At 43.9% G+C, this 24513-nt stretch overlaps 1 protein-coding gene across 6 annotated transcripts in view; it reads right to left on the bottom strand.

Moving 5' to 3' along the window:
- Window positions 1-5351: 5351 nt before the first annotated feature.
- Window positions 5352-24513, bottom strand: part of DNAAF3 (dynein axonemal assembly factor 3) — a 37773-nt gene continuing 18611 nt past the window's right edge. For 5 of the 6 annotated variants that reach the window (XM_083162653.1, XM_083162654.1, XM_083162652.1 and 2 more), the window contains 7 exons: window positions 20324-20500; window positions 18529-18651; window positions 15455-15577; window positions 10456-10669; window positions 10245-10359; window positions 7822-7896; window positions 5352-6773 (listed from right to left, as the gene is read on the bottom strand). In XM_083162653.1, the coding sequence (XP_083018779.1) occupies window positions 6605-6773; window positions 7822-7896; window positions 10245-10359; window positions 10456-10669; window positions 15455-15577; window positions 18529-18651; window positions 20324-20500 (996 nt within the window). In that variant the 3' untranslated portion in view covers window positions 5352-6604. The remainder of the gene's footprint in view (window positions 6774-7821; window positions 7897-10244; window positions 10360-10455; window positions 10670-15454; window positions 15578-18528; window positions 18652-20323; window positions 20501-24513) is intronic. The other variant, XM_083162657.1, reaches the window with a different exon arrangement.

The raw sequence follows: 24513 nt of genomic DNA, 5'->3' as shown, positions 1-24513 counted from the left end.
CAAAAGATGGCCGCCGCCAGCGGAGGCGACAGAAACCAGCCGGCGGGGATTGTGCACACATGCGCTGCTGCCGGCGATTCCAGCCAGAGACCAAACCAAACACAGACCTGTCATGGCGGCTCATATCTCACGCCACCCAGACCCTGCATGGCACCGGAGTCCACGCCACCACTGTCACCTGGTGGTGACAGTGCGAGAGTATGCATACCACCAGCATAAGGAACAGGAGCGGAGGTGAGCGCTGTGGCAGGAGACACGCTGATATAAGTCTTAGGGCTAGGCACAGCACAGGGGAACTGGGTAGCAGCCATGGAGGTCGTGACAAGTGGATTGTAAAGCAGGAAGAATATTTAAAAAAATAATGTATTTGTCTTTTCTGAAAGTTGATTCAAATAAGTTCTACTGCCTGAGTGCGGATAATTTAAGACTCGCCCTAGTAGAAACTGTATTCATAAAGTATATTTTCTGAAAATAAACCTTCACACTTAAAATAGTTTTATTAAGGAAGATTTTCTTTATTCCCGGAACTTTCATTCCCTGCACTTATAGTGTGCTTCATTCCCCACTTCTTTCTCTCAACCCCTGTACTTCTCAGTAATTGCTTATTCTCTAACTCCTTGCCCATCTACCCAATTCCCTTACTCTCCAAGTAGGGGCACAGACATTTCGGATTGGGACCCAGGCCCAGGTTAGCTGGGAGCATCAGTTTTATCTTGCAAGCTTATTGTGGTTTGGGGACAAACAGCCAATTAGAAGCAGCTGCAGCAAGCTGATTTTTAGCTACTTCTAATTGGCTGCCAGTCCACAAGCCACAATTTACTCATGGACAGTGCCAGGTTTAATCTTCCACCTCCATCTGCCATGGCACCAAGACCTAATCAGAGGTGTGTCCAACTGGGAACATATCTCCACTGCTGCTGGGGTTCTGTCAGTGCTGGGACCCCACTTTCATTACAAGTACGGACAGCCAGTGCCAAAGGGGAAACGGGAAGTAGCAGTAGGTCATACCCCCCCCCCCCCCCACCACTTAAAGTGCTTATATGCACCCTACTCGAAGTACTGGCAATCAAAATGTATCAAAGCAACCAGCAGTTTAGTCCTGATTTCTCTGAGATGAATAAAAATATAATTTTTTTAGGTGAACATGATAAAAAAAGTCATGCATTATGTAATAACTATCCATTACTATTCAAAATGAACAGGACCACGCTTGAGCATTGCATTAATATCAGAAATGTGCATAAATGGTCATATACTTACAGTAGTTCATCAGTATAGTAGTATAACTGAGGCACAAAGGCTATTCAGAACAAATGCATTATATTAAAGAGATTGGAAAGACATTTGCAGTGTACGTGCTCACCCTGAAGGCTGTTTTAACATGAGTCAGAGAAAATGAACATTTTCTTGGAGAATGATGCATATACAGTAGTGCATTATATTCAGGTGGATGGGATGAGTTCATCAGAGTGCCTTGCATAGATTTTCTAACCCAGAGATTTTAGTGACTAATAGGAGTGTCATCAGCACCGTACAAGACAAAATTTAAAAAAAAAATGATCTTGTCGGAGTCTAAAAAGTCTCCTGTAATGTTAAGACGAAGTGAAGTCATGTCCATGAAATGTCGTTCCAGTTAATGATCGTAAATGTAAGACAAAGTCATATATATAATGGGTTCAGGGTATGTAGTGCTGGAGTCCATACAGCGCACAACCTGCACCCAGGGCTGTCAACAGCATTGCAGGACCCGGTCAAAACAAGGCATTTGGGGCCCCTCCACAACCATTCAAGGTAAACAAAAAAAATGCACACGCCCTTTCTGTGGTCCATTTTTTACTTGCTTCCATGCAGTGAATGGCTGTCAGCCATAGCTCCAGCTATTCACCATTTAGAATGCTGACAGCCATTCACCTTTTGGATGCTGTTGGGAGGCAGGTAGAGAATGTTGCCTGGTCGCTAGGTTTGTGCGCGATTCCCAATCTGAACTACCAGGCAGTATTCTCTACCTACCTTTCAAGGAGCTCAGGAGGCAGATGCCCACAAACCAAAACATTCCAGCTCGATGGCACCTAGAATTGGGGCCCCATTGAGCTATACATTAAGATGGCCATGCCTACGCCCATTCATAATACTCTGTCAGCACCACACATATAAATCATAAACCTCCATGTTTTCTGATATCTGCATCTGTGCTATTTGATAGAAATTATGATCCCCACAGCACAACTAGAACTCCGCTCAGTGTGACACACATGAGCCATCACCAATAAGCTCAAGGGTACATGCAATAAAGGAAAAAATGGTTCTTGTGTATTTTGGCGGTGCCCATCGCATCGCATACCATAAGGCATACGATGGTATGTGATGCGACGCGATATCGCGCGATACTGTACAATGTCATACAATTTTAAAATTGTATGACATTGTACATGGCATACAATGCGATGCGATTAAACATTGTATAAGCACCCTAATGGGTGCTTACAATGTGAAATGCACCCCCACGCCACTATAAACGTGGGGGGGGGGGGTACGCGTCCTCCGACCTTTTCATACCCCCACTATCCACGTCGGCGTGGAGTTGAGAATAGAAAATGTGGCGAGCACAGCGAGCCACCGAGCCCGAAGCGTGGCGAGCGCAGCGAGCCCCGCGAGCAGACGCGGATACCTGTGAAGCCCGTGAGTGGACTCCGATACCTGCGAAGGTATCCGCGTCCCCTCGCCACGCTTCGGGCTCGGTGGCTCGCTGCGCTCGCCACACTTTCTATTCTCAACTCAACGCCGACGTGGATAGTGGGGGTATGAATTTGGAGCGCAGTATTCATTTGGAACGGACATCCATTTGTTCATCAGCCGCCCGCTCAGTTGTCGGACCAGGACACCACAAGTATAAGTCAGCCAAGACTGACAGATTTGCATGCAGGGTAGAAATAATTAGATGGTTGGCAACCATCGAATGATTTTTGCCCCACACGCTACCCTGCAAATGGATACTTATGCAAAACATCCAGTCGCAAAGCGGCGGGGATATTCGCATGTCGGCAGGGGGGGGGGGGGCATTCGCACAAAGGCTGGCTAAGCAGCGAATTACCACTGCTTAGCGAGCCATCCAGAATGACCCCCACAATGTCAGAATCTTCTGCGGATGTGAGAAAGTGAGAAGGGGGGGGGGGGAGCACGTGCATGTGCGGCAGAGGTTTGATCTTGATCCAACCCTCAGGAAAGACAAGTACGTGAATACAGCTAATTAGTGATGGGTGAAACCTTTTCACAGAGTTAATTATAATAAGCAAAGAGAAAAAAATTTAATGTTTCATAACAGGTATAAATGTATGGAAATATACACTCCAACTCGGGTACTTCAAATAGACATGCCCACCAAAAGTGCACCTTTATAGCCGGGTACCAATGGGGAAAAAATATATAGTGCAATTTTTATTTCCTCCATTACAAAATAAATACTTATTGATCATCCATTCACTCACCAAGTCAACAGAACACAAATCGCTCAAGAAATGTTATTATGCCAGATCATTCACCTATATACATTTTCCTACGCTCCATTAGAACCTCACAATTCCCTCAAACCCATGCTATTTCCCAGTTCCGCCCAAATGCTAGCCTACCTCTTCAGACTGCCCCTCTGTACAAGTCTTAACGCGGTGTCTGGTCGTATAGCAGGTATTTACTATTTGCTGCCCGCCCAGCTCTGACTTCAGAAACATAAAATGAATGCAGACTGCATCACTAATGAATTTGATTTAGTGGGCCGCTTTTGTAAAGATTTATCACATGTAAAAAATGGCACATCAAGTGGCAAATTGTATGTGAGCTTCCCGGGGAGCTGCCGGGCGGCTCACAGGAGAATTGGGTCCGACTTGTCCTTAGGACAAGTTGGCCTAATGTATGGGGGCCTTAAGTTTTTTAATGTAAGTTCAGATACCGGCCCTGACCGGTTCCGCAGCACTACTGATCCCAAGGGTATGGGTATAGGGTCAACAGCAATAAGGTCAAAAGTCAAGCACAATTTGTCGGGAATACGGTCATTGGGTCACCAACATGATGGTCGACAAGCCATGCAAGGGGACTCGGTGATATGTTTCGGTGTCCAACACCATACCATCCACTAGGGCGTGGTGGGAGAATAAAATAGTATGACGAGCGAGGCACCGTGCCCAAAGCATGGCGAGCACCATGTGTCTTCTTTTTTCCTGAAGTCAAATCTGTACTTAAGGGAACCCGTGTTGCATCAGTTAAGGTGGCCATGCATCAGAAAGACATTGTACCCAATCATACAATCTCAATTGATTGTAAGATGGATTATATGCAAATTGTGTGCACATTGTGTGTACAATCATACAATCACACAATCTCCCGGCCCTGGAAGATTGGAGGATTGGTCTTCTGATCTGACGTGCTGCACGTAAGATGAGTTGGGATTGGGAGCAGATTGCATGTGCTTTTAAGCACATGCAATCTGTCTTTAGACGGCTCATACAACCAGAGTCATGTGACACTCCCTCCCAGACTAGCAGAGAAGAGAGGTGCAGCTTCCGGGTGGCCCGTGGCAGTGAAGATGCTGGGAGCCGCAGAAGTTTCCAGTGGCAGGCGGGCGGGCGGCTGAAGAGAGCGGTGGACGTCCTTTTGCACAATTCTGCCACTACTCTGAAAACAGTTTTGAGAGGATTGCTGCATTAGGGTTATTTAATAATGGCACAACACAGCAGTCGTGAGCAGATTGGTAGTTGCTGGCAACATGTAAATTAAAAAAATGAATAAAAAAAATGGATATTTGGTACCCCTATCCTTTTGATCCTAGTAGGCCAGCCCCCTATTTAAATGAATCTCCAATCTATACAATATTGCAGCAAATAGATTGTATGATCGATTGTGAGTAGATTGTGTGTCCAAAAAACAACAAAGAATTCCGGGGAGTTGAAGGGAAATTATACACAATCCTGATTGTGACCGGTCTTAAGACCGATCTTTCTGATGTATGGCCACCTTTACAGAGGTAAAGAAGAAAACAATGCTGTTGAGACAGCTGACAGATAAGGAGCTCCAGCATAGCACTGACCAATGGAAAATAAAATGGGGCAGTGTGTGGATGCAAAAAGTGATTACATAGAAGGGAAATAGAGTTAAATGGACTTCATAGAATTAAAACAGAAATTAAGAATTCATTCATGTCATTTAAAATCCTCACCTGGTACTGTACGTTGGAAACCGCTTCATTGAAAATTGGGGGAAGACAAACTAGTGTAACCAGGCTTTGATCCTAATTGCAATTGGATAATATTATAAGATTACTTATACTGTGGACTATGAAGAAAATTGCGACATTTAGAGAATGCATACAAAGTTCACAGTATGAATGGTATTTTTATTATTTAATGACAAGAAACCTGTTCCACAAAGAGAATAAATAAAATGATAAATAAGTGCATGTTAATGAACAGGTTAGGAGAGTCACCGTGTATGCCACAGAGAGATTACAACCAGCTTCTACTGTGGCCATTAGTCACTTGCTATATACATTAACTGTTCTGTGCAGTGTAATATCATTAATAGGAAAAGAAACTATGTGGGATATCTTTGGATTTACATTAAACTCAAAACCACAAATTTTCATATTAAAAAAAAAATGGGGAATCTGGTGACACCAGTAAAATATACTTTGTAGGATTTTTTTCCCTTGTAATTATATTTATTTACATGCACATAATGTGTACAATAGTTTTCCACAACACTTCTCTCCTCCAGGGTCTTTTGGTCCCTATAAATCACGTAAGCACAGAAAAATAAAACAAAAATTCCAATAAATTAAATCTGCACCATTTGTTAATTGCAACTCAAGTTGCATAAAAAAAAAAAAAAAAGATATAATATTATTTAAATATAATCACACAAGATACTTTTACGGTACTCCCAAACAAGTCCCACCCTGGTGCCCTCCTAATAGAGCTCACGTATCACCATCCATACAGCACATCGCAGGCGGCACTCACTGGATTTTTCCACCTTACAAATAAATACCCAACACAGTAATATATTATTTTATATGTTGTGCCCTGGCAGGCAAGGCCAGTGTAGTCCTGCAAAATTTTATATTAGGATATTAATACTATTTGTTTAAACATTTATAAATACGTACAGATGCAAAGGTTCCCATGACAAATTAAGCTTTAAAAAGATTTAGCTGCAAGCATATGGTTCAAAACAGCCCATGGTAGAGGTATGCCATGTCTAGCTTTCCACAGCAGGCTCACTCCTTGGGTCCATACCCGGGCAAAGTAGATCACAGACGTCGGCATTAGGGTCCTGGCGGAAGGAGAGTCAATCATGTACAATATGACAGACAAGACAGGTCGTACAGCAAGGCAACTGACAGTAAATAAACTGGTCTATTGCTTGCAATTACCATAAGCCTACAATAGACCTATCAACAGAATACTGCTGCTAGGTTAGAAAATGTAGTTTAACCTGAAGTGAATGGCTGTGATTGGTTAGGATTGTAAATGTATAATTTAGGAAGTATATGGATGGAGATACAGTCTAGCATTTAAAAAAAAAAAAAAAGTGCCATTTTCTGTATGTCTGGTTCTCAGATTCCATTTTTCTCTTCTACACAGTCACCCACACGCTCAAATACAGCAATATGATCGCTCTTCCAATCCTTATTTTCCTTGGTCGCAAATCCGGCCTCTTTTGCAACTTTGGACACTATGGAGACGTAGCTCTGGATCTTGTCCACATGAATATCCACCATAAACCTACAAACAAATAGAGAATTTATAATCAACACCAAAAAACAAACATAAATCACAGATGCTACCGGCAACAAAATACTCCACAACCTTCCTTATTAGTAGACCTCAACTACTCCATCCCACTTTATTCTTGTAATACAGTAGAGATCGCAATTTCTGCACAGGTATAAAAGTCTGAAATATAAACTAAGCTTCTGCTGTCCATAAGGACTATACACAGCAACTATTCAGAAGGAATGCACACAGCTTGTACTAGGGGATTTCTGTGTGGACCTCACTATCAGCTGTGGTGCTTATTTATAGCACAGTGATAAGAGTGATGGAACAAGGCTGAGGGCAGCCTCCAACAACAATTCGTTTTTTTACCCAATCCTGCTCTGTGTAATGTCCACAAAAATAATTATTTCTTGAATCATGGCACCTTAGAGCATCAGCATTTTTTAGGAGCATCCCTAGGATGCATCTACGGTACACGTACAGTATATTGGATTTTGATGATAACGACATTTTTTTTCTGATTCCCATGTTTAAATAGACGTTTGGTCTGTGCACAGCACTTCCAAAAAAAAAAATTTTTTTTGAAAGATTCTTTTTAGAAGGTTAACTTTTCGTTACTTAGGGCCTTATTTTGGTTCATTCCTTCTGACAAAATTCTTCTTAGATGGACAAAACCATGTGCACTGCAGGGGGGGCAGATGTAACATGTGCAGAGAGAATTAGATTTGGGTAAGTAATTTTGTTTCTGTGTAGGGAAAATACTGACTGCTTTATTTTTACACTGCATTATAGATCTCACTTTGAAGTAAAACCCCACCCAAATCTAATTCTCTCTGCACAAGTAACATCTGCAGTGCACATGGTTTTGCCCATCTAAGAAGGATTTTGTCAGAAAGAATGAACCAAAATAAGGCCCTTAGTGAAGCTGCAGTCCATATCCAAGAGGATATTTAAAGGAATAGTAAAGGGAACACACACAAACCAACTAGGCGATCCATACTTTTTGTTTGTGTTGGCAAAATGACATTGGCCCACTCTTACATTAACAGCTTACTTTGTGAGTTCCACAATAAGAGTCGATTTCTTGGCAGTGATCAGCTTGTATTCTGGATTCAAATAGTGAACCATACTAGAATAAAAAAATAATAATGACAACATTAAACTTTAACTGCAGTAAAAAGGACTAAAGGTGCAAATACACGGTGCAATTTGTAGGTGCGGTGCGCGCTCCCACACACATCCCATAAGTATGTGCTGCACATATTTCTTGAACTAGGTCCCAATCGCATCGCACGCAAATCACATGTGATTTGCATGCAATCTAGACCAAGACGCATGCAATTATTGCGCTGTGTATGGGCATCTCAAGTAAATTGTAATCTGCAAGACCCCATTGCACCTGTGCTGCAAAAAAAGTCTTATTGTGAAGGTCAGCAAACATTTTTACAGTAAATTGAGCTTTTCTGTCATTTATAGGTTTAGTTATGTGGTGGACAGGACTGTTCACATATTGTATGACTAGCAGCCACCAATACGGGCTGAAATAAAATTTGATACTAGAGGACCCCTGCTTTACTGCACCAAGAAGGTAATTCTAGTTTGATCGCTACACTGCGCGTTCGCACAGACGAGCAATGTTTTGCTACTGCGCATGCTCATTTATGTGCACACGCAGGCTCTATTTGCGAACAGACGCGGCGACTTGAACAGTCGCCGGCCCGTTCGCACGGAATGCTGGGCATTCCCATGGTAATTTGCCTATGAAGTGGGTGCCGGGGGCACGTCAGCCGACGTCACCTGCCCGCTCTTATTCCGAACAAGGGCACCTCAAATCTGAGTGATCAAAGAGTGACTTAGATTTGCGAGCACTGTAGAAATCATTCTATGGTCTGCGACATTGTGGGGAAAATCTGCATGCGGGTGGCATTTGGTTGGCTTGCAAAGCTGTGAAATTCACAGCTTTGTGAGTCTACCAGAATGACCTCCCAAGTTTGGAATCCATGGTCTTAACCCCTTAACCCTCTAACAGACTAATATTTAAAATAAGTCTAGAACCTGTTTAAAAAAAAAAAATCAAAAAATGCTAATATTTCAAATGAATTAATTAGACCCACCCCCCCTCCACGTATGTCAGTACTTTCTCAAGCTCCGATGGCCCAGGGGAGATGGCCAGGCCCGTCTGCATTTATGTGTGGCACACGAGATCACAGGCAGTCGGTGGCTGAGGCCACACAAAAGGCTCGAGCATTGCGGACCATGGGCATGCATGGTCCTACTATACTGGTCAGGCTGCGTATTTGCAGCCCTGCCATTAGGGCTTAAATCAGCCTCATAGGGGGAAGAGAATATCATGAGGAGAGGTGTCCGCATGGAGTAATATCAGTCCCTCAGCTGCGGATGTCAGGCAAGACCCAGATGGTCACAGAAGAGGAGAAATTGCAGGGTAAGTGAGCAGCTACAGGTACATCGTGAGTGTACACATTATCACCATGTGACTGTGTCTGACCTGCCATGGTGTTGCACAAAAAAAAAAGTTTGCCAGTACCATTTTGGCAATTCATCTAATTCTCAAAAATATGCAAAGAGCATACGTAAACAGCTTATGACGGTTAAAATGGAATGGGATTATTGGGTCATCCCAATGTTGGTCGACAGTCATTATGTTGACATTATTGGGTCGACATACTGCAAGGTCGACATGGGACAAGGTCGACACATGCGTTAGGTGAACGTGGGGTTTTTCACCCGAATGTTGACACACTCAACATGGACCCAGATTTAAGTGCACCACGTCCCCTCGCATGGCTCGCCATGCTTCGGGCAAGGGGTCTTGCTACAGTCGGCACACTATTTTATTCTCCCACCACGCCCTAGTGGATGGTAGGGCATGAAAAACCGGCTGTCGGCACATGTCGGCTCAAAAAACAGTGAAAACCCCCATGTCAACTTTTTGACTGTTGACCTAGACACCTGTGGACCTTGTTCCATGTCGACCTAGACCAATGTCGACCTAATGACTGTCGACCATCTTATGGTTGACCCATCGACAGTATCCCGTTAAAACTATATGAAGGATGCCTATATTGTGTGTGTGCTGTAGCTACTTAAGAAAATGTATGTTACATTGTGTAATACCCTTTTGTATGCAGATACAGATTGTTCACACATAGAATACAGGCACGCCACATATTTTTATCAGCTAAGGCTGTTTGTGCATCTTTTTCTCATAGCAATGCATTTATTTGGCTAAACGGCAAAAAAAGATGCCCGATGATATAGAGTTTCACAGGACTTGTCACTTCGCTCGTGGCAAGCATCTCCGGCTGCAAGGCATAAAAAGCAAGATGTAGGAGGACACACCTGTACTTTGTGACAGCTAGTAAACAAGACATCAGAAGAATACAGCATTCTAGAATCTAGAAACAAGTCATACCACACCCAAAAGAAGAACTAAGTATCAAGGAGCAGGTGCATTACCTGCAGGAAAAATAGACTATGTTGAATAGATTAAGGAACTTGCTCCGCTGATGTAGGCTGTTTACCCAGCTCAGAGGCAGGAAGTGAATTTCCACATTGTCTACCTTGATAAATCCTGGAAAATTATTTGAAAAAAAAATAAAAAATTAAAATAACATAAAAAACATGCAAGACTAATGCACCGGACTCCATAAACCAGGAAGACTATTACTTGGAGTTTTACTGGTGTTCTCACAGTCCGGGTGCCCATCAGTTTCTCCAGCCGTCTCATCCTCCTCACGTATAGTGGCTTCACCAGCAGAGAAGACGAACTCTCTTCCGGCTCCATTCTCTGGTTTGTTTGCTGTTGGCTGAGTGTATTTCTGTCCAGTAACCAACTCATGGAACATCGATGTGATATTGTACTGTGATACATCTTGTGCTGTCTGAGGGTGGAAGAATTACAGTACTGTACTTATTAGCCTCTAGTAGTAATACAAATAATAATGTATTAATACATGCGTTGGGTGGAAGCATCTCTCCTGCCCTCTGCCACAACCCCTACACTCAGTGGAACATTTTTCATCCAGATCCCGGCCTTGACCCTTCACTTTGCCGTATGTAGGAGCTTTTGGTGATCAGTTGCACAGGAAGGGAGATGGATATCAGAATAATTTTTTAATTTATTCAATTGGCCCCGTCTGGTCAAGTTTATTCAGTTTCTATTAGATCCAGGGGTGTGCTCCCACCGACAATTTATTTAATGAGATTTTTACAGAAAAGAGAATGGATTGTCATATGGTGGTGCACCATTTATAGAAAAGAGTCATAAAATTTACCTTTTATTATTTTTATTTTAAAAGTGAAGAACACGAAATATGACAAACAACAAATAACATTAACACAAGTGAAAACAGTGTGCTATTAAAAGGCACGTGCGAGTTCCCGGAGCAAATTCCCTCTATTCAATATTATCAATTACACTACTAGCTTTCTCCTTCTTGACCTTTAAACAATTGTTTGAGGAGAGAAGTGTGTCAATCTTAAATAGGTTTGTGTTCTATATACAAATGTAACAGCCTGTCTGTTAGCTACTTGGATGCGGTGTTTGGTACTCAATTGGTTGAGATTGAATTAATTAGCTCAATTAATTACCAGTTTATCTGGCGTGGTGCTGTTTGTATTATTTGTATATTGATAATACAATTGAGCTGTGTGTTATCACAGAAATGCAGTAATATCACTAATCGGTTACCCCTTTCCGTCTGAGGTCACTATTAAATCAGTGCTTACAGAGCGGGTTTTTAGGGTGATGCAGCACCTCTATTATATGTATGGGTTACTGCTAGTGAATCAATTCAATGCCCGGATAAACATTGCTACCTGGGCTAGGGTTATTAATTAAGCTGATGGTGTGGAGTTATTTCCTTACGCCGTTTATTGAGAATATAGCTTATAGTTGCGGTCGCAGGGAGACTCTTTAACCAGTACAGCTTAAACCTGCCCTATATGGACGGTATGCAATGATTCCCCCAAAAAGGAGAGGCTGGTGGTAACAGTAACAATAGTATCACAGGTACTAGGTAGAACCCCGTGCTGTCGACCTGATACTATGGTCGCGTACAGCTAGCGGGGAGCCGTCCGTTCTCCGTATAACAGGTAGCTATCGGCGCGCACTCCCTGTCCTAGGGACAAGTGCCGCAAACAGGATTTCAGTTGCCGTATGTCTTTGAGTCCAACCCTGTGCCACTGTCAGCTCGTACTGCTGCTGGCGTGGTCTTAGGGTGACTAGTGACAAGAGGCTGCTAGTACATTAGAGTCCTGAAAAGGACTAATAAATACATTTCATAGAACACAAAAAAAGGGGGGTAGGGAATTGCTGGAGGAAAGTGCGCACGGCTGGGTCGGCCGGCGTACGCTTCGTAGGTCTTCCTCAGAAGACCTACGAAGCGTACGCCGGCCGACCCAGCCGTGCGCACTTTCCTCCAGCAATTCCCTACCCCCCTTTTTTTGTGTTCTATGAAATGTATTTATTAGTCCTTTTCAGGACTCTAATGTACTAGCAGCCTCTTGTCACTAGTCACCCTAAGACCACGCCAGCAGCAGTACGAGCTGACAGTGGCACAGGGTTGGACTCAAAGACATACGGCAACTGAAATCCTGTTTGCGGCACTTGTCCCTAGGACAGGGAGTGCGCGCCGATAGCTACCTGTTATACGGAGAACGGACGGCTCCCCGCTAGCTGTACGCGACCATAGTATCAGGTCGACAGCACGGGGTTCTACCTAGTACCTGTGATACTATTGTTACTGTTACCACCAGCCTCTCCTTTTTGGGGGAATCATTGCATACCGTCCATATAGGGCAGGTTTAAGCTGTACTGGTTAAAGAGTCTCCCTGCGACCGCAACTATAAGCTATATTCTCAATAAACGGCGTAAGGAAATAACTCCACACCATCAGCTTAATTAATAACCCTAGCCCAGGTAGCAATGTTTATCCGGGCATTGAATTGATTCACTAGCAGTAACCCATACATATAATAGAGGTGCTGCATCACCCTAAAAACCCGCTCTGTAAGCACTGATTTAATAGTGACCTCAGACGGAAAGGGGTAACCGATTAGTGATATTACTGCATTTCTGTGATAACACACAGCTCAATTGTATTATCAATATACAAATAATACAAACAGCACCACGCCAGATAAACTGGTAATTAATTGAGCTAATTAATTCAATCTCAACCAATTGAGTACCAAACACCGCATCCAAGTAGCTAACAGACAGGCTGTTACATTTGTATATAGAACACAAACCTATTTAAGATTGACACACTTCTCTCCTCAAACAATTGTTTAAAGGTCAAGAAGGAGAAAGCTTGTAGTGTAATTGATAATATTGAATAGAGGGAATTTGCTCCGGGAACACGCACGTGCCTTTTAATAGCACACTGTTTTCACTTGTGTTAATGTTATTTGTTGTTTGTCATATTCCGTGTTCTTCACTTTTAAAATAAAAATAATAAAAGGTAAATTTTATGACTCTTTTCTATAAATGGTGCACCACCATATGACAATCCATTCTCTTTTCTGTAAAAATCCCTTCACTTTGTCCCCTTACATGGTAAGGCTGGGAAGGTGGAACACATACTGGGCAGTATTCAATGACATTTATCTGCATGTGCAGCGAATCCTGTTTAGGATTCGCTGCACTGTCGCCATGTTTCGGAGGGCTGGAGCCTTTGCTGCCAGCCCTCGCTGTCACAGTATTCAATGCCGCAGGTGCTCGCTGGCCCTGACGGCGATTCTTAACCCCTGCGGCGCACTCCACAGGGAGCCGGTGGACGCCAGCAGGCAGGGAGATGGAAGTCTCCCTGCCTGCCCCAGAATGTATGTGGGGGGGGGGGGGGGGGGGGGGGAGAGGAGGGCTCCCCGGGACCCAGGCACCACAAGCTGCCCCCCGGGAGAGCTAGCAGGGGACCAGGTAGGGAGCCGCTAGCACTGCTCCCGATCGTGCATATGTAATGATCAGGAGCAGTGAATATATGAATATCTAATGAGCGGCTCTCGGCTCCCGGCCCCCTGCTGGCTGTTATGTGTAAAAAAAATATATATATATTTTTTTAAATTAAATATATATTCATGTGCTGTAAGCCATAAAAAGCTGGCGATTGCTACACGGTGACACACAACGAAAATCACTTAGAAAGCAATTCGCCATCTGATCATTGAATACACTCACTGCGAATCACATTAAAAAAACCATTGAAATACCACAGCGAATTGCGGAGACTATCAGACGGTGAACTGTCCGTCATTCACTGTTCGCCGTCGGTGAATTGTGCTCGATGAATAGGGTGATTCACTTTTTCAGTAATAAGATTCACCTTAGAGCAAACATTTGACTTTCCCCTTTAGACTGCAAGTCCTCATCGCTCCCTAGCACTATTTCTTTCATTAATGCACTTTTGTTCTCCAGTCGGCTTACAGACTGCAGACTTATTGGGGTATATTCAATGTTTTTTGCGAGCTGTGACAGTGGGCAGTGCTGACTGCTCGCTGTCACAGCTCACATGGTCAGTATTCAACTGACCCCCCTGCACACGCCGTTCCCACCTCACTGGGTTTTTACAGCGACGTGGAAACTGTGTGTGGGGCCACCAAAACAGAGAGGCTCGCGGCTAAATGCAGCGGGCTCCCTGCATTAGCCACTGCAAACTAACCGTTTGGGGGAATCCTCGCCGTCATCTGACAGCGAGGGTTCCCACGGAACATTGAATACGGTGAGTGGCCGGCGCGGGGGTTAAACAGCGAGGGTCCCTTGTTTTTGACAATCCCCAACATTTAACCCCCTCACCGCCCGCATTGAATTCCACCCATTTTCTACTATCGTTATCCTATATATTAATGTACAATGGTGTCCTCTAATGTTGATGCCATAATATGAATATTTGATTTTGTTCTTTTAAAAGTCAGATTAGCACAAAACTAGTAGAATATAGAACATGGAGGCACAACAGTTCTGTGTACATGTTACAACAAACACTTTTGTGATTCTGGAGACAAACATCTTAAATTCCTCCTAATCAAAGGTGGACACAATGACCTCTTTGCACAGTTGGCCAATGTTTATGCTACTGCGCATGTACCATGGTAGTCTTGCAATGATGGCCCTGTTGGGGGTAAATTTACTAAAGTGAATTCTAAGAATGAAAAGTGGCGATGTTGCCAATAGAGAAATTATTGGTTGCGATGAAAAAAAAAAAACACCTCTTCTCATTTTTAGAAGCATCAGTAAATGTACCCCTTAGTGTGGATTAAAATGAAGAGTGATTGACACAAAGTGACCATTTGTGGTAAGTCCTGGATGTGCGGGGAATAAAATCCAGCCATGCTGCCATTTTGGAAGCGGGTCACAGGCAGCAAATAAGTCTACTTATGCAGTGGTTCTGGCCCCTGGTCTTACTTGTGGCGGACATTCTGAACGACCATAGACTTGTTAGAGGTGTGATGGTGTCACATATATGAGTCATAGTACAACGACTGGGGATGCAGCATTTGCATACACCTTGTCGGATCCGTTGCATACAGAGATGCACAATTAGTGTTCACTTATGAATCAGGCCCCTTTTATCTTAACAACTGAAGACCCAAAAGTTTATTGCAAGCGAGTTAAGAACCAATGTAACATTGCTTTGAGCATGTAGGAAACATAAAAGGTTTATAGATACCTTTGTAGGCACACCATTAGCCGTTTTTAACAGGCTCTTCTCTTCGGTCTCTATTCCATATGCTATATAAGGACTGGTGGTAATGTCTCCCCAGTAACCTCGAGCCCGTACCTTCCCACATCTCTAGGATCCAGATAAAATACATTTTTTTACATTAAATGATCAAAGTAAATATAAAATGTGATATTACAGTATATCATTAACATGTTAGACTCCTTTGCCCCATAAGCAGGAAGACACTTAGAGGTGTCCTCATACATCTAGCCTCAATACGCCATGGTATGAGGAGCCGACAGGTCCCATGCAACGCTGTATAAGGTCCTGGGTCGACAAGGTCTAGGTTGACAGTCTCTTAGTTGACCACTAATGGTCAGCAGTGATTAGGGTGACACCTGGAAATGGTAGATATACCATAGGTTGGCATTGACTTAGTTCATACTTTACTATCCAAAAGGGCATAGCTGAGACTATACTAGGAAGCGCAACGAGCCACACGAGGGGACACGGTACACTTACACAGTGTCCATGTCCATATATATCTACATTAGGGTGGCCCTTATTTTTCAACTTTCTAAAATTTTAGGGCCAACCCAACAATTTGGCTCCAATTAACAAAAAAACAATACAATTCTATTTTTGCTCAATCGGACAACTGCAAGGTAACCTCATCAGCCATGAAATTTGGAAATTTTAGGTCGAAAGTCATTTTTTTTTAATCTCTTATATACTTTTCTCTTAAGTTAAAAAATGTTTTCAGATTTTTTTCATGGCATTAGATGGATAAGTGACAATAACTATATGGGGAAGGCACCTTGCAAAGCTGGGAGCCGAGCGCAGGTATAGGGCAAAAACTTTTTTCTGCCTTCATCTACATTTGTAAATAAAAGTTTTTGCATCGGAATAAATTGTGCTACTCGTTCATTTGTTGTGGTATATTATATATTATACATTTACCACAGCCCTGAAGACAGTTTTTATACAAGGTCCCCCCCAGCTGGAACATGATGACCCTGGCTGGTCAGCCCTGGATGGGTGACCTATTAAAGGGGTCCCCCCTTCCAGGCTTCACACGTCCAGGGCTGAAGCCCGGGGCTGTCCCCGGCCCTTCAAGGCTAATAATTAAAGTATGAAAATTCAAAATAAAAAATATACATGGCTTTTTGACAGGAGAACTACAAGTCCCAGAAGACCTCCCCGCATGCTGGGACTTGGCAAACCACAAGTTCCAGCATGCAGAGCATTAATGGGCCCCCTTAGACTTATAGTTCACCTGTAAAAAGAATGTTACAATAAATACAAAGACACATAGAATAGTACAGCTTTATTAACACCCCAATAAACTTCTGGAAAATTTGATTCAGCATGTTTTTAAACAATTGCTGGGGTTGCTTGGATGTGTCCACAGATTTCTCTAAAGGTGCGTACACACGGGGGAGATATATTGCCCAGTGTCTCCTTTTCATTAGCGACCAGAGATGGTCAAGGATGAAAGGGAACCTCTACCGGCGGTGCCGCAGAGGTAATCAGCTGGTCGCAGGAGCAAGCTCCTGCGACCAGTGATTAGAACGATTTATCGCCGGGGCACACTCCCATCACTGGCAATATGGTCGCCAGCGACCATATTCCCAGCGATTTCCGCCCCTATCACCCAGTGTGTACACAGCTTAAGAAAAAAGAAAAATGGTTGAGATACTGTAGGGAAGAGTATACCACTTTTGAATCTAATTAATCCTTGCGTAGGCTATGTTCCAACTTCAAGGCATTTGAGGGTCGCCCAGCAGTTGTCCGATTGAGCTGAAATTTTGCACATCCTGTTTTCTTTGGTGTTGAATGGAACAGGATTAGTGGGTGGGAGCAGCAAAATTTTACCTCTCTCAAAACTAACTAATTCTAAGGGCCACCCTAATCTACATAGACACAAAATGTGATAAACCCATGTCGACCTTTTGAGTGTTGACCGTAAGCTTGTGTCGACCTTCTGGCAATGTCGACCATTTTGAGGTGTCGAACTAGTCACTGTCAACCATTAGTGGGCGATCTAGACATTGTCGACCCACTATACCGGAACAGGAAACTCTGGTAATGTCAGGCATTTGTTTTTTGCATCTTAGTCTCAATTTAAACTACAATGCATGAGAGGGCTGTGCGGATTCATTTTATCCTTTTGGTTTTTACATATATCTAGCCACAGCCCTTCTAGTCCGGACATGCCATGGTGCGACTCGATAGCACTGCACATTTTATGGTGAATTCTTCCATTAAAAATGCTTCTTATTTGCATTTGGAAAATAGGATGCACACACAGCTTCTGCTGATTAAAATGATGCAGTATGTTTAACTGCACAAAAAAAAAAAAAATGAAAAACACTGCAACGTAGCTCCGGTTCGCAAATAAGAAGTATTTCAACAGATTAAAACACGATAAGATGTCCGGCACTACAGAGTCACATGGAGATTACATTACCTATAATGCGATTTCTATCCCATGGATATTAGATGTATGTGGACTCATTTGTATGACGGATTCTGTATACGGAGCAGAACAGAACTTATATGGGAAAAAAGCTCACGCTGATACATTGTAGCACTTTGTGTACAGATTCAGAGACTCAGTCATACACATACGGTATATACAGACGTCTTACATTAGATATAGGACACCAGTACATCTGTGTGCAACTAACGTAGAGTACGCGACCAGAACAATCATGATCGGGAGACGATCATACGATGGTCGCAAGATCTGTTGGAGCACACGATCTGTACCCAGTTGAAGGGATCGTTTTCAAATCCTGACTGCAGCAGGTAGGATCTGCAAAAAGACCAAACCTCCAGCGGGGACGCGCGTCGGATCGGTTCTAAAACATGCACCATTTACATACAATCAGTCGAAATTGTATCAAAATTGGGGTAAATGAGGCCAAATCGTTCTGGTGTGTACTTTTTATTTTAAAAATTACCTTAGAAGGCCCTGTACCATTTTAGTTGCCATTCTTTATAATGCCTCATCCTTCTGAAGAATTGGCCTCCAAAGCTAAACACAGTATTCTAGATCAGGCTAGTTCTATACTCACATGTGTCACAGTCATATGAGAAGAAAGGGTTTTATTAGGCACATCATAGATTCCTTCACGTATCATAAATGCAATGCCTTTCTCCCTCCAACGATTATAATCAATGGCATTAATCGCTGTTGCCTAAAAGAAAGGAGAATGCCTCTTCTTAACAGCAAAATATTATATACACATACTAAAAATGTCAAGAAAAAGGGTTTTATTGGTGATCCTATACTTACTGCAGTCTACATGATTACACCTTCCAACTCACCACCTCAGCCACACCCCTGATAGGGAGACTTATTTAACTGCTTGATGTCCACAACTTAATATGTGCTTTAAAAACTTTGATCTTTCCTGCAAAACCACCAGTATGACTTTATGGGCTATAGTCAGGGCTATTTTTCAGCAGGCTCCAGCAGGAACTGAGGCCCTTATTCTAGTTCACTCTTTCTGACAAAATATTTCTTAGATGGATAAAACCATGTGCACTGCAGGTGAGGCAGGTGTTACTTGTGCAGAGATAATTAGATTTAAATGGGGTTTTACACCTGCCTCACCTGCAGTGCACATGGTTTTGTCCATCTAAGAAATATTTTGTCAGAAAGAGTGAACTAGAATAAGGGCCTCAGTTCCTGCTGGAGCCTGCTGAAAAATAGCCCTGGCTATAGTGTACAAACATCCAGTGCTGGAAGTGGGGTTGTATACAACGGTATTGGTGGACAGAGGGAGGGAATGCACTGGTGGGAGCACTGCAATACGGTAAGGGAAGTGAGAATGCCCCGAAACACCCACCTGCCCATAGCCCTGATTCGCTGTAATGCAGTATAGGCATCAAGGGCCTGGGACAATGAACTCCACACCTGCCCCCACCGCTTTCGCGATTGGTAGGGCAGCAAGAGGGGATGGTGGGGCTTCTTTGTAATAAACATGTCCCCTGAACTCCACCCATAGAGCTGCCCCGCAGAGGAAGGGAGCAGCCGGCAGTGTCTGAGTGAGTGCTCAGACTCTGCCCGGCATTAGACTGCACATGCACAGTCTAACCCCAAAATCCTGGGATTGGAGACTCTAATCCCTGGATTGAAATCCTGGCCATTTTGGGGCTGGAATTCGGCCACCCTAGTCCCTACATCCCTCTCACAGCAGCATGTGGCTCTATGCAGCATGACATAGTCACAGGTCATGCCGTGCAGGCCACACAGCCGCTCAGCTGTTCCGCACACCCCCAGACGCACCACCCGTATCGCTGTCCCGGCCTGGCTCCCAGCCTTTCTCCCGCCTGGCTAAGAGCTACACACTTGCCAGGCACCATACCGCACCCGCCCAGCTCCCGGGCATGCAGGCAATTATGTGGGGCGATCGGCCATATTTTTTCATTAGGGAAGCCAATCACAGGATTCCGGGATTGAAAAAATGCCCCAGAATTGGCTTCCCTAGTAGGAACTGATGTGCTAGTGTGAGATAGATGGAGGAAGTGAAAAGTGCATGGTTAAATAGTGATAGAGGGTATAAGTGGTGCCGGAGGTAAGTAAAGGGAAGGAGGAAGTAAGTGGACTTTACATTATTAAATTACCTAAAGTTTTTTGGGTTCTAGCTTGGCCCCAGACCCTCGCCCTTTCTTTAAATATGTCCATATCCCTACTTCGACCACTCAACAACAAATTGTGATGGATCGCATGCATCCCTGCCACCCAGGAAGGTCCTAACGTATCGCCTGGCCGTACACGGCTGCAGCCACCCCAGCTGTAAAGCGTTACCAGCTACAGAAGCTTAAAGGAAGTAGTTCAAATGAAATACAGAGACAGACACTTACCCCTCTGTCATGTAGCTTCATGGTTAAATCCCAGTCATAGGCTCCTTTCCTGGAGTCATAGCGTTTGCCCAAAGTCTGCCTGTTCTTCACATCCCAATATCGCTCAATTGGGAAAAGTTTGGGTTCTGGAGACTGCCAGAATTTAAAGATGTATTCCAGCTCATCCCTTTCTCTGAACTAGATAGAGGAGAACATATATGCTATAAAAAGGGAATAATTAACACTGTGATAAGGAGAATAAACAATTCATTAAATACAATTTTAGGTATTTCCCGAATTCATAAATACCATGCCCCAATGCATCTTTTGTAAATGATACATGTACAGATGGTATTACCGTACATATTCTAATAACCACAACTACACCTGTCAACTGAACTCTCCCCCTGAGGTAGAACTATTATGCCAAATAAAAACGCAGATACACTAAACACTCTATAGTTCGAAGATCTGGTAATCAGAACAATTACAACACATTCTGCAATACAACATAAAGCAAAAGAGAGGGGCGTACCAGAATACATTAACAGGTGGCCTCATTGGGTGCCTAACACGAAGGGTATAGGACAGTGATGGCTAACCTCGACACTCCAGCTGTTGTTCAACTAAACATCCCAGCATGCCCTGCATCCGTTTTAACATGGCCAAATAGTATAACTGTAGCAGGGTATGCTGGGATGTGTAGTTCAACAACATCTGGAGTGTCAAGGTTAGCCATCACTGGCATAGGACCTCCCAAGTTTAAATGACACATAAGTAAGGAGGAGCAGCTTCAGGCGTGACATAGGTGAAATAATTGGAACATGCAATTATGTGCGAGAAAAGCGTGCATGGTTACATGGTTATCGGCAATCTCATTTTTTCTGTGGAAAGCAAATATTAAAAAAAAAAGGGGGGGGGGGGGGGGGGGAGGTCTGTACTGCACATCCCAATTACATACATAATGAGAGGTGCTACCATGCTGAGGTTTACAGGTACATTTACTAAGATTGGAATTCTATTGAAGACAGACTGCTGCCCAGCAACCAGATTCTACTAATTATATATTTAGCACCTTCTAGAGCATAACAGATAGAATCTGATTGGTTGCTAAGGGCAACATCCTATTCTCAATAGAACACCCATCTTCGTTAGTGCCATACAGGCAATGTAATGTTCGTTAAGCTTGAAGCGTGCCCCATGCTTTCTTCTCCAAGGCTCTTATTCAGATCTGATCGCAGTACAAATTTGTTCTCAAAATGGGCAAAACCATGTGCACTGCAGGTGGGGCAGATGTAACATGTGCAGAGAGAATTAGATTTGTGCGAGTTATTTTGTTTCTGTGCAGGGCAAATACTGGCTGCATTATTTTTACACTGCAAATTAGATTTCAGTTTCAACACACCCCACCCAAATTGAACTCTCTCTGCACATGTTACATCTGCCCCCCCACACACACACACATACACACTAATACTAATATAGTGTAAATAGAGTTTAATATTAAAGCATGGGTTTCATTGTTTTTATTGTATTTAGACATGCCTGAGAAAAAGCATTCCAAACACCAGTGGGTACCAAACAGGATATTTTCAGTACAGCATGTGATTGCTACAGCTTTAGTGGGATGGAATACAATTATATCAGTAAGACAGCAGTCACTCTCTGGTCGCCAAACTTTTAATGAGCCATCTGTGGTTATTTTCCCTCATCAGACTAACTGAGACACAGACATTTCTAATCAACCCTCACTGGTATCGGGCCTATGCTAGATTACCATTCCCCAAGGTTTCAGCAGCTATAGGATCACCAATGCTCTGATATTGCTGCTATAGAAGAGATTCCCCATCGTCTAATAAAGTAGGAGCTTTAAGTTGCCAGCCATCAACACAGCCTATAGTTGTTACATTTCTGACCAGTGCAGGGGCTGGTTGGCATTTTTATACCGGGGGTCAAATGTAATCATATGTCTCCTTATTATCCCCTCCATAGCCTTCGCTCACTGCCAGTTCCTTCCATTTAACACTGAGCCCATCATAGAATTCTCTGACCCCCTCGCTGCACCCCTAATAGAACTCATGGCCTACCTCAGTACTCTCAGTATGACACCTCACTGACACTGCAGCATGGCTGTAGTTTCCCCCGCCATTGTTCCCATCCTGCAGGCATCGGCAAGTGTGTATGCACTTGTCGATGCCAGACCCCTCACCAATATTGGTATCAACGGGGATGCGGCTAGTGCGTATAGGGCTTTATGGTCCATCTCAGAGAATCCCCCCTCCTCATCCTCACAGCACCTCCGTTATCTTCACTTTCCACGTTACAGCACACCCTGGTCTCTTCTAGTGTCCATCTCAGAGAATTCCAACTGATCCCCCCCCCTCACTGTCCATCTCAGTGTACTCTTACCCATCAATAACCACCCCGCAACACTTCCCCACTAGCACCTTCAATGTATATTTCACAGCACTCTTTGACCCGCTATTGTACACCCCATAAATCCCATCATCATTCATAGAATCCCCCACAACACTTTTAATATCCACACTACAGAACCTTCAATGTCCTTACTACAATAGTCCCTGGCCAGCACCTTCGATGTCCATCCCACAGTACCCTTCGGAGCAGTAGTAAAATGACCGGCTTTATTACTATTTATGTACTATTGGTGCTCCTATTCTTATATTTTGGCTCCACAGTAGCTCTCTTCCCAGCAGTACAGCCTGACTCTTCTCACAGTCATGGATATGCAGCAAGGAGCTTATGGAGGCGGAGCTGCTACTTTCTGCATGTAGTCATCATTCTGCAGGCAACTACATGTATATAAACGTACGGCTGCTGGCAGCCTTGCAGCACTAACTTATACTAGCCCAGAGGCAGCAGCACACAGACCAGCAGACTCTGGGAGAAGGGCCCCAGCTCACTTGGCGACCCATGCCCCCCCTTCAACCTGCTAGGACAGGAGGCACATCGGCCAGGAGGACCCCCCCCCCCCCCCCCAGCAGGCCACATCAGCCTGGTTAACACCCCCCCCCCCCACACTGACTCTCCCCGGCCTCCGTGACTGACTCTTTCTCCCCCCGCCCCCACTACCACCCACGCCTCCCCCTACAGGAAGATTCAAGATGGAGCCGCAATGGCTGCCTAGGAACTGTGCACTCAGCCATATGTCTCCCGTGTGAAAACTGTACTGTCTCTGCTGTAACTGTGCTGTCTTTGCTCATACTATTACCTCATACCGTGCTTATACTGTTACCCACCTGGTTGCTGCAACAACCAGTGGTGCTGCTGATGGTTGCCTAGGCGCTGCGCAGCTTGGCAGGCATGTGATGTCTTAATGTAACGTATGTAATGTCCTCCCCCCCCCCCCCCCCCTTCATCCCTGCTTGATGCTGCACTGTAATCAGCAAAAATGTCCTAGTGTGCGCACATGGCCAATAAAGTGTTGGTCACTTTCACTAACTTATACACTACATCAGCCATAGTTGGAGATATAACCAAATTGTGTACGACTAAATCACCTGTCCTTGCATATGCTGTTACTTGTTGCCAACTCCTGGGATGGCAAGTAACCTGGGGTTACAACATAATATATGGAGGAGGGGTGCAGAGAATGCAGTATATGGCAGGAGAAGTAGGGGGGTACTCTGTATATAGCACACACTACATGGAGAGGTATGGGGATGCAATGTGTATTTAGGGGCAGTATATGGGGGAGGGTACAGAATATGGAAGAGGATGGGGGTGCAGTGTAATATAGCAGAAGCACATGGTGAGGGGGGTACGGTGTACATACGTGTGTGAGGGTCTGGAACGTAGCTCCACAGGGACCCTTCAGTGGCACCACAGAGGTAGGGAACAGTTGTCCTGGGGCCCCAAAAGAGACAATGGCCATAAACACCTGGAAGTCACAGTTCCAAGAAAAAGAAACTTTTGTGCCACTGGCTTTGTGTAGATTTTCAATCACTATATAAACATATCAAAAGGATTTGGATTACCACTCTATTCATTATATACCAATTACATCATCACCGGAACGATGCTGCTAGAGTGCCATTCTTCCTAATTCAAGACCAGCATATACTTTACACCATCTTCACTCTAATTTTCATGAAAAGGCTTTTAGGCAAGAGCTGTTGATCCATTTTGCTATGGAGACAGGGGTATGGAAAGTAACAAATAATGCCCCATTTCGCTTTGATGACAGCCAT

This window comes from Crinia signifera, chromosome 19 (genome assembly GCF_055691185.1).
Source record: "Crinia signifera chromosome 19, ASM5569118v1, whole genome shotgun sequence".
Classification (NCBI taxonomy): domain Eukaryota; kingdom Metazoa; phylum Chordata; class Amphibia; order Anura; family Myobatrachidae; genus Crinia; species Crinia signifera.
The sequence above is the reverse complement of the archived record's forward strand: the minus strand, read 5'-3'. Positions and strand labels throughout refer to the sequence as shown.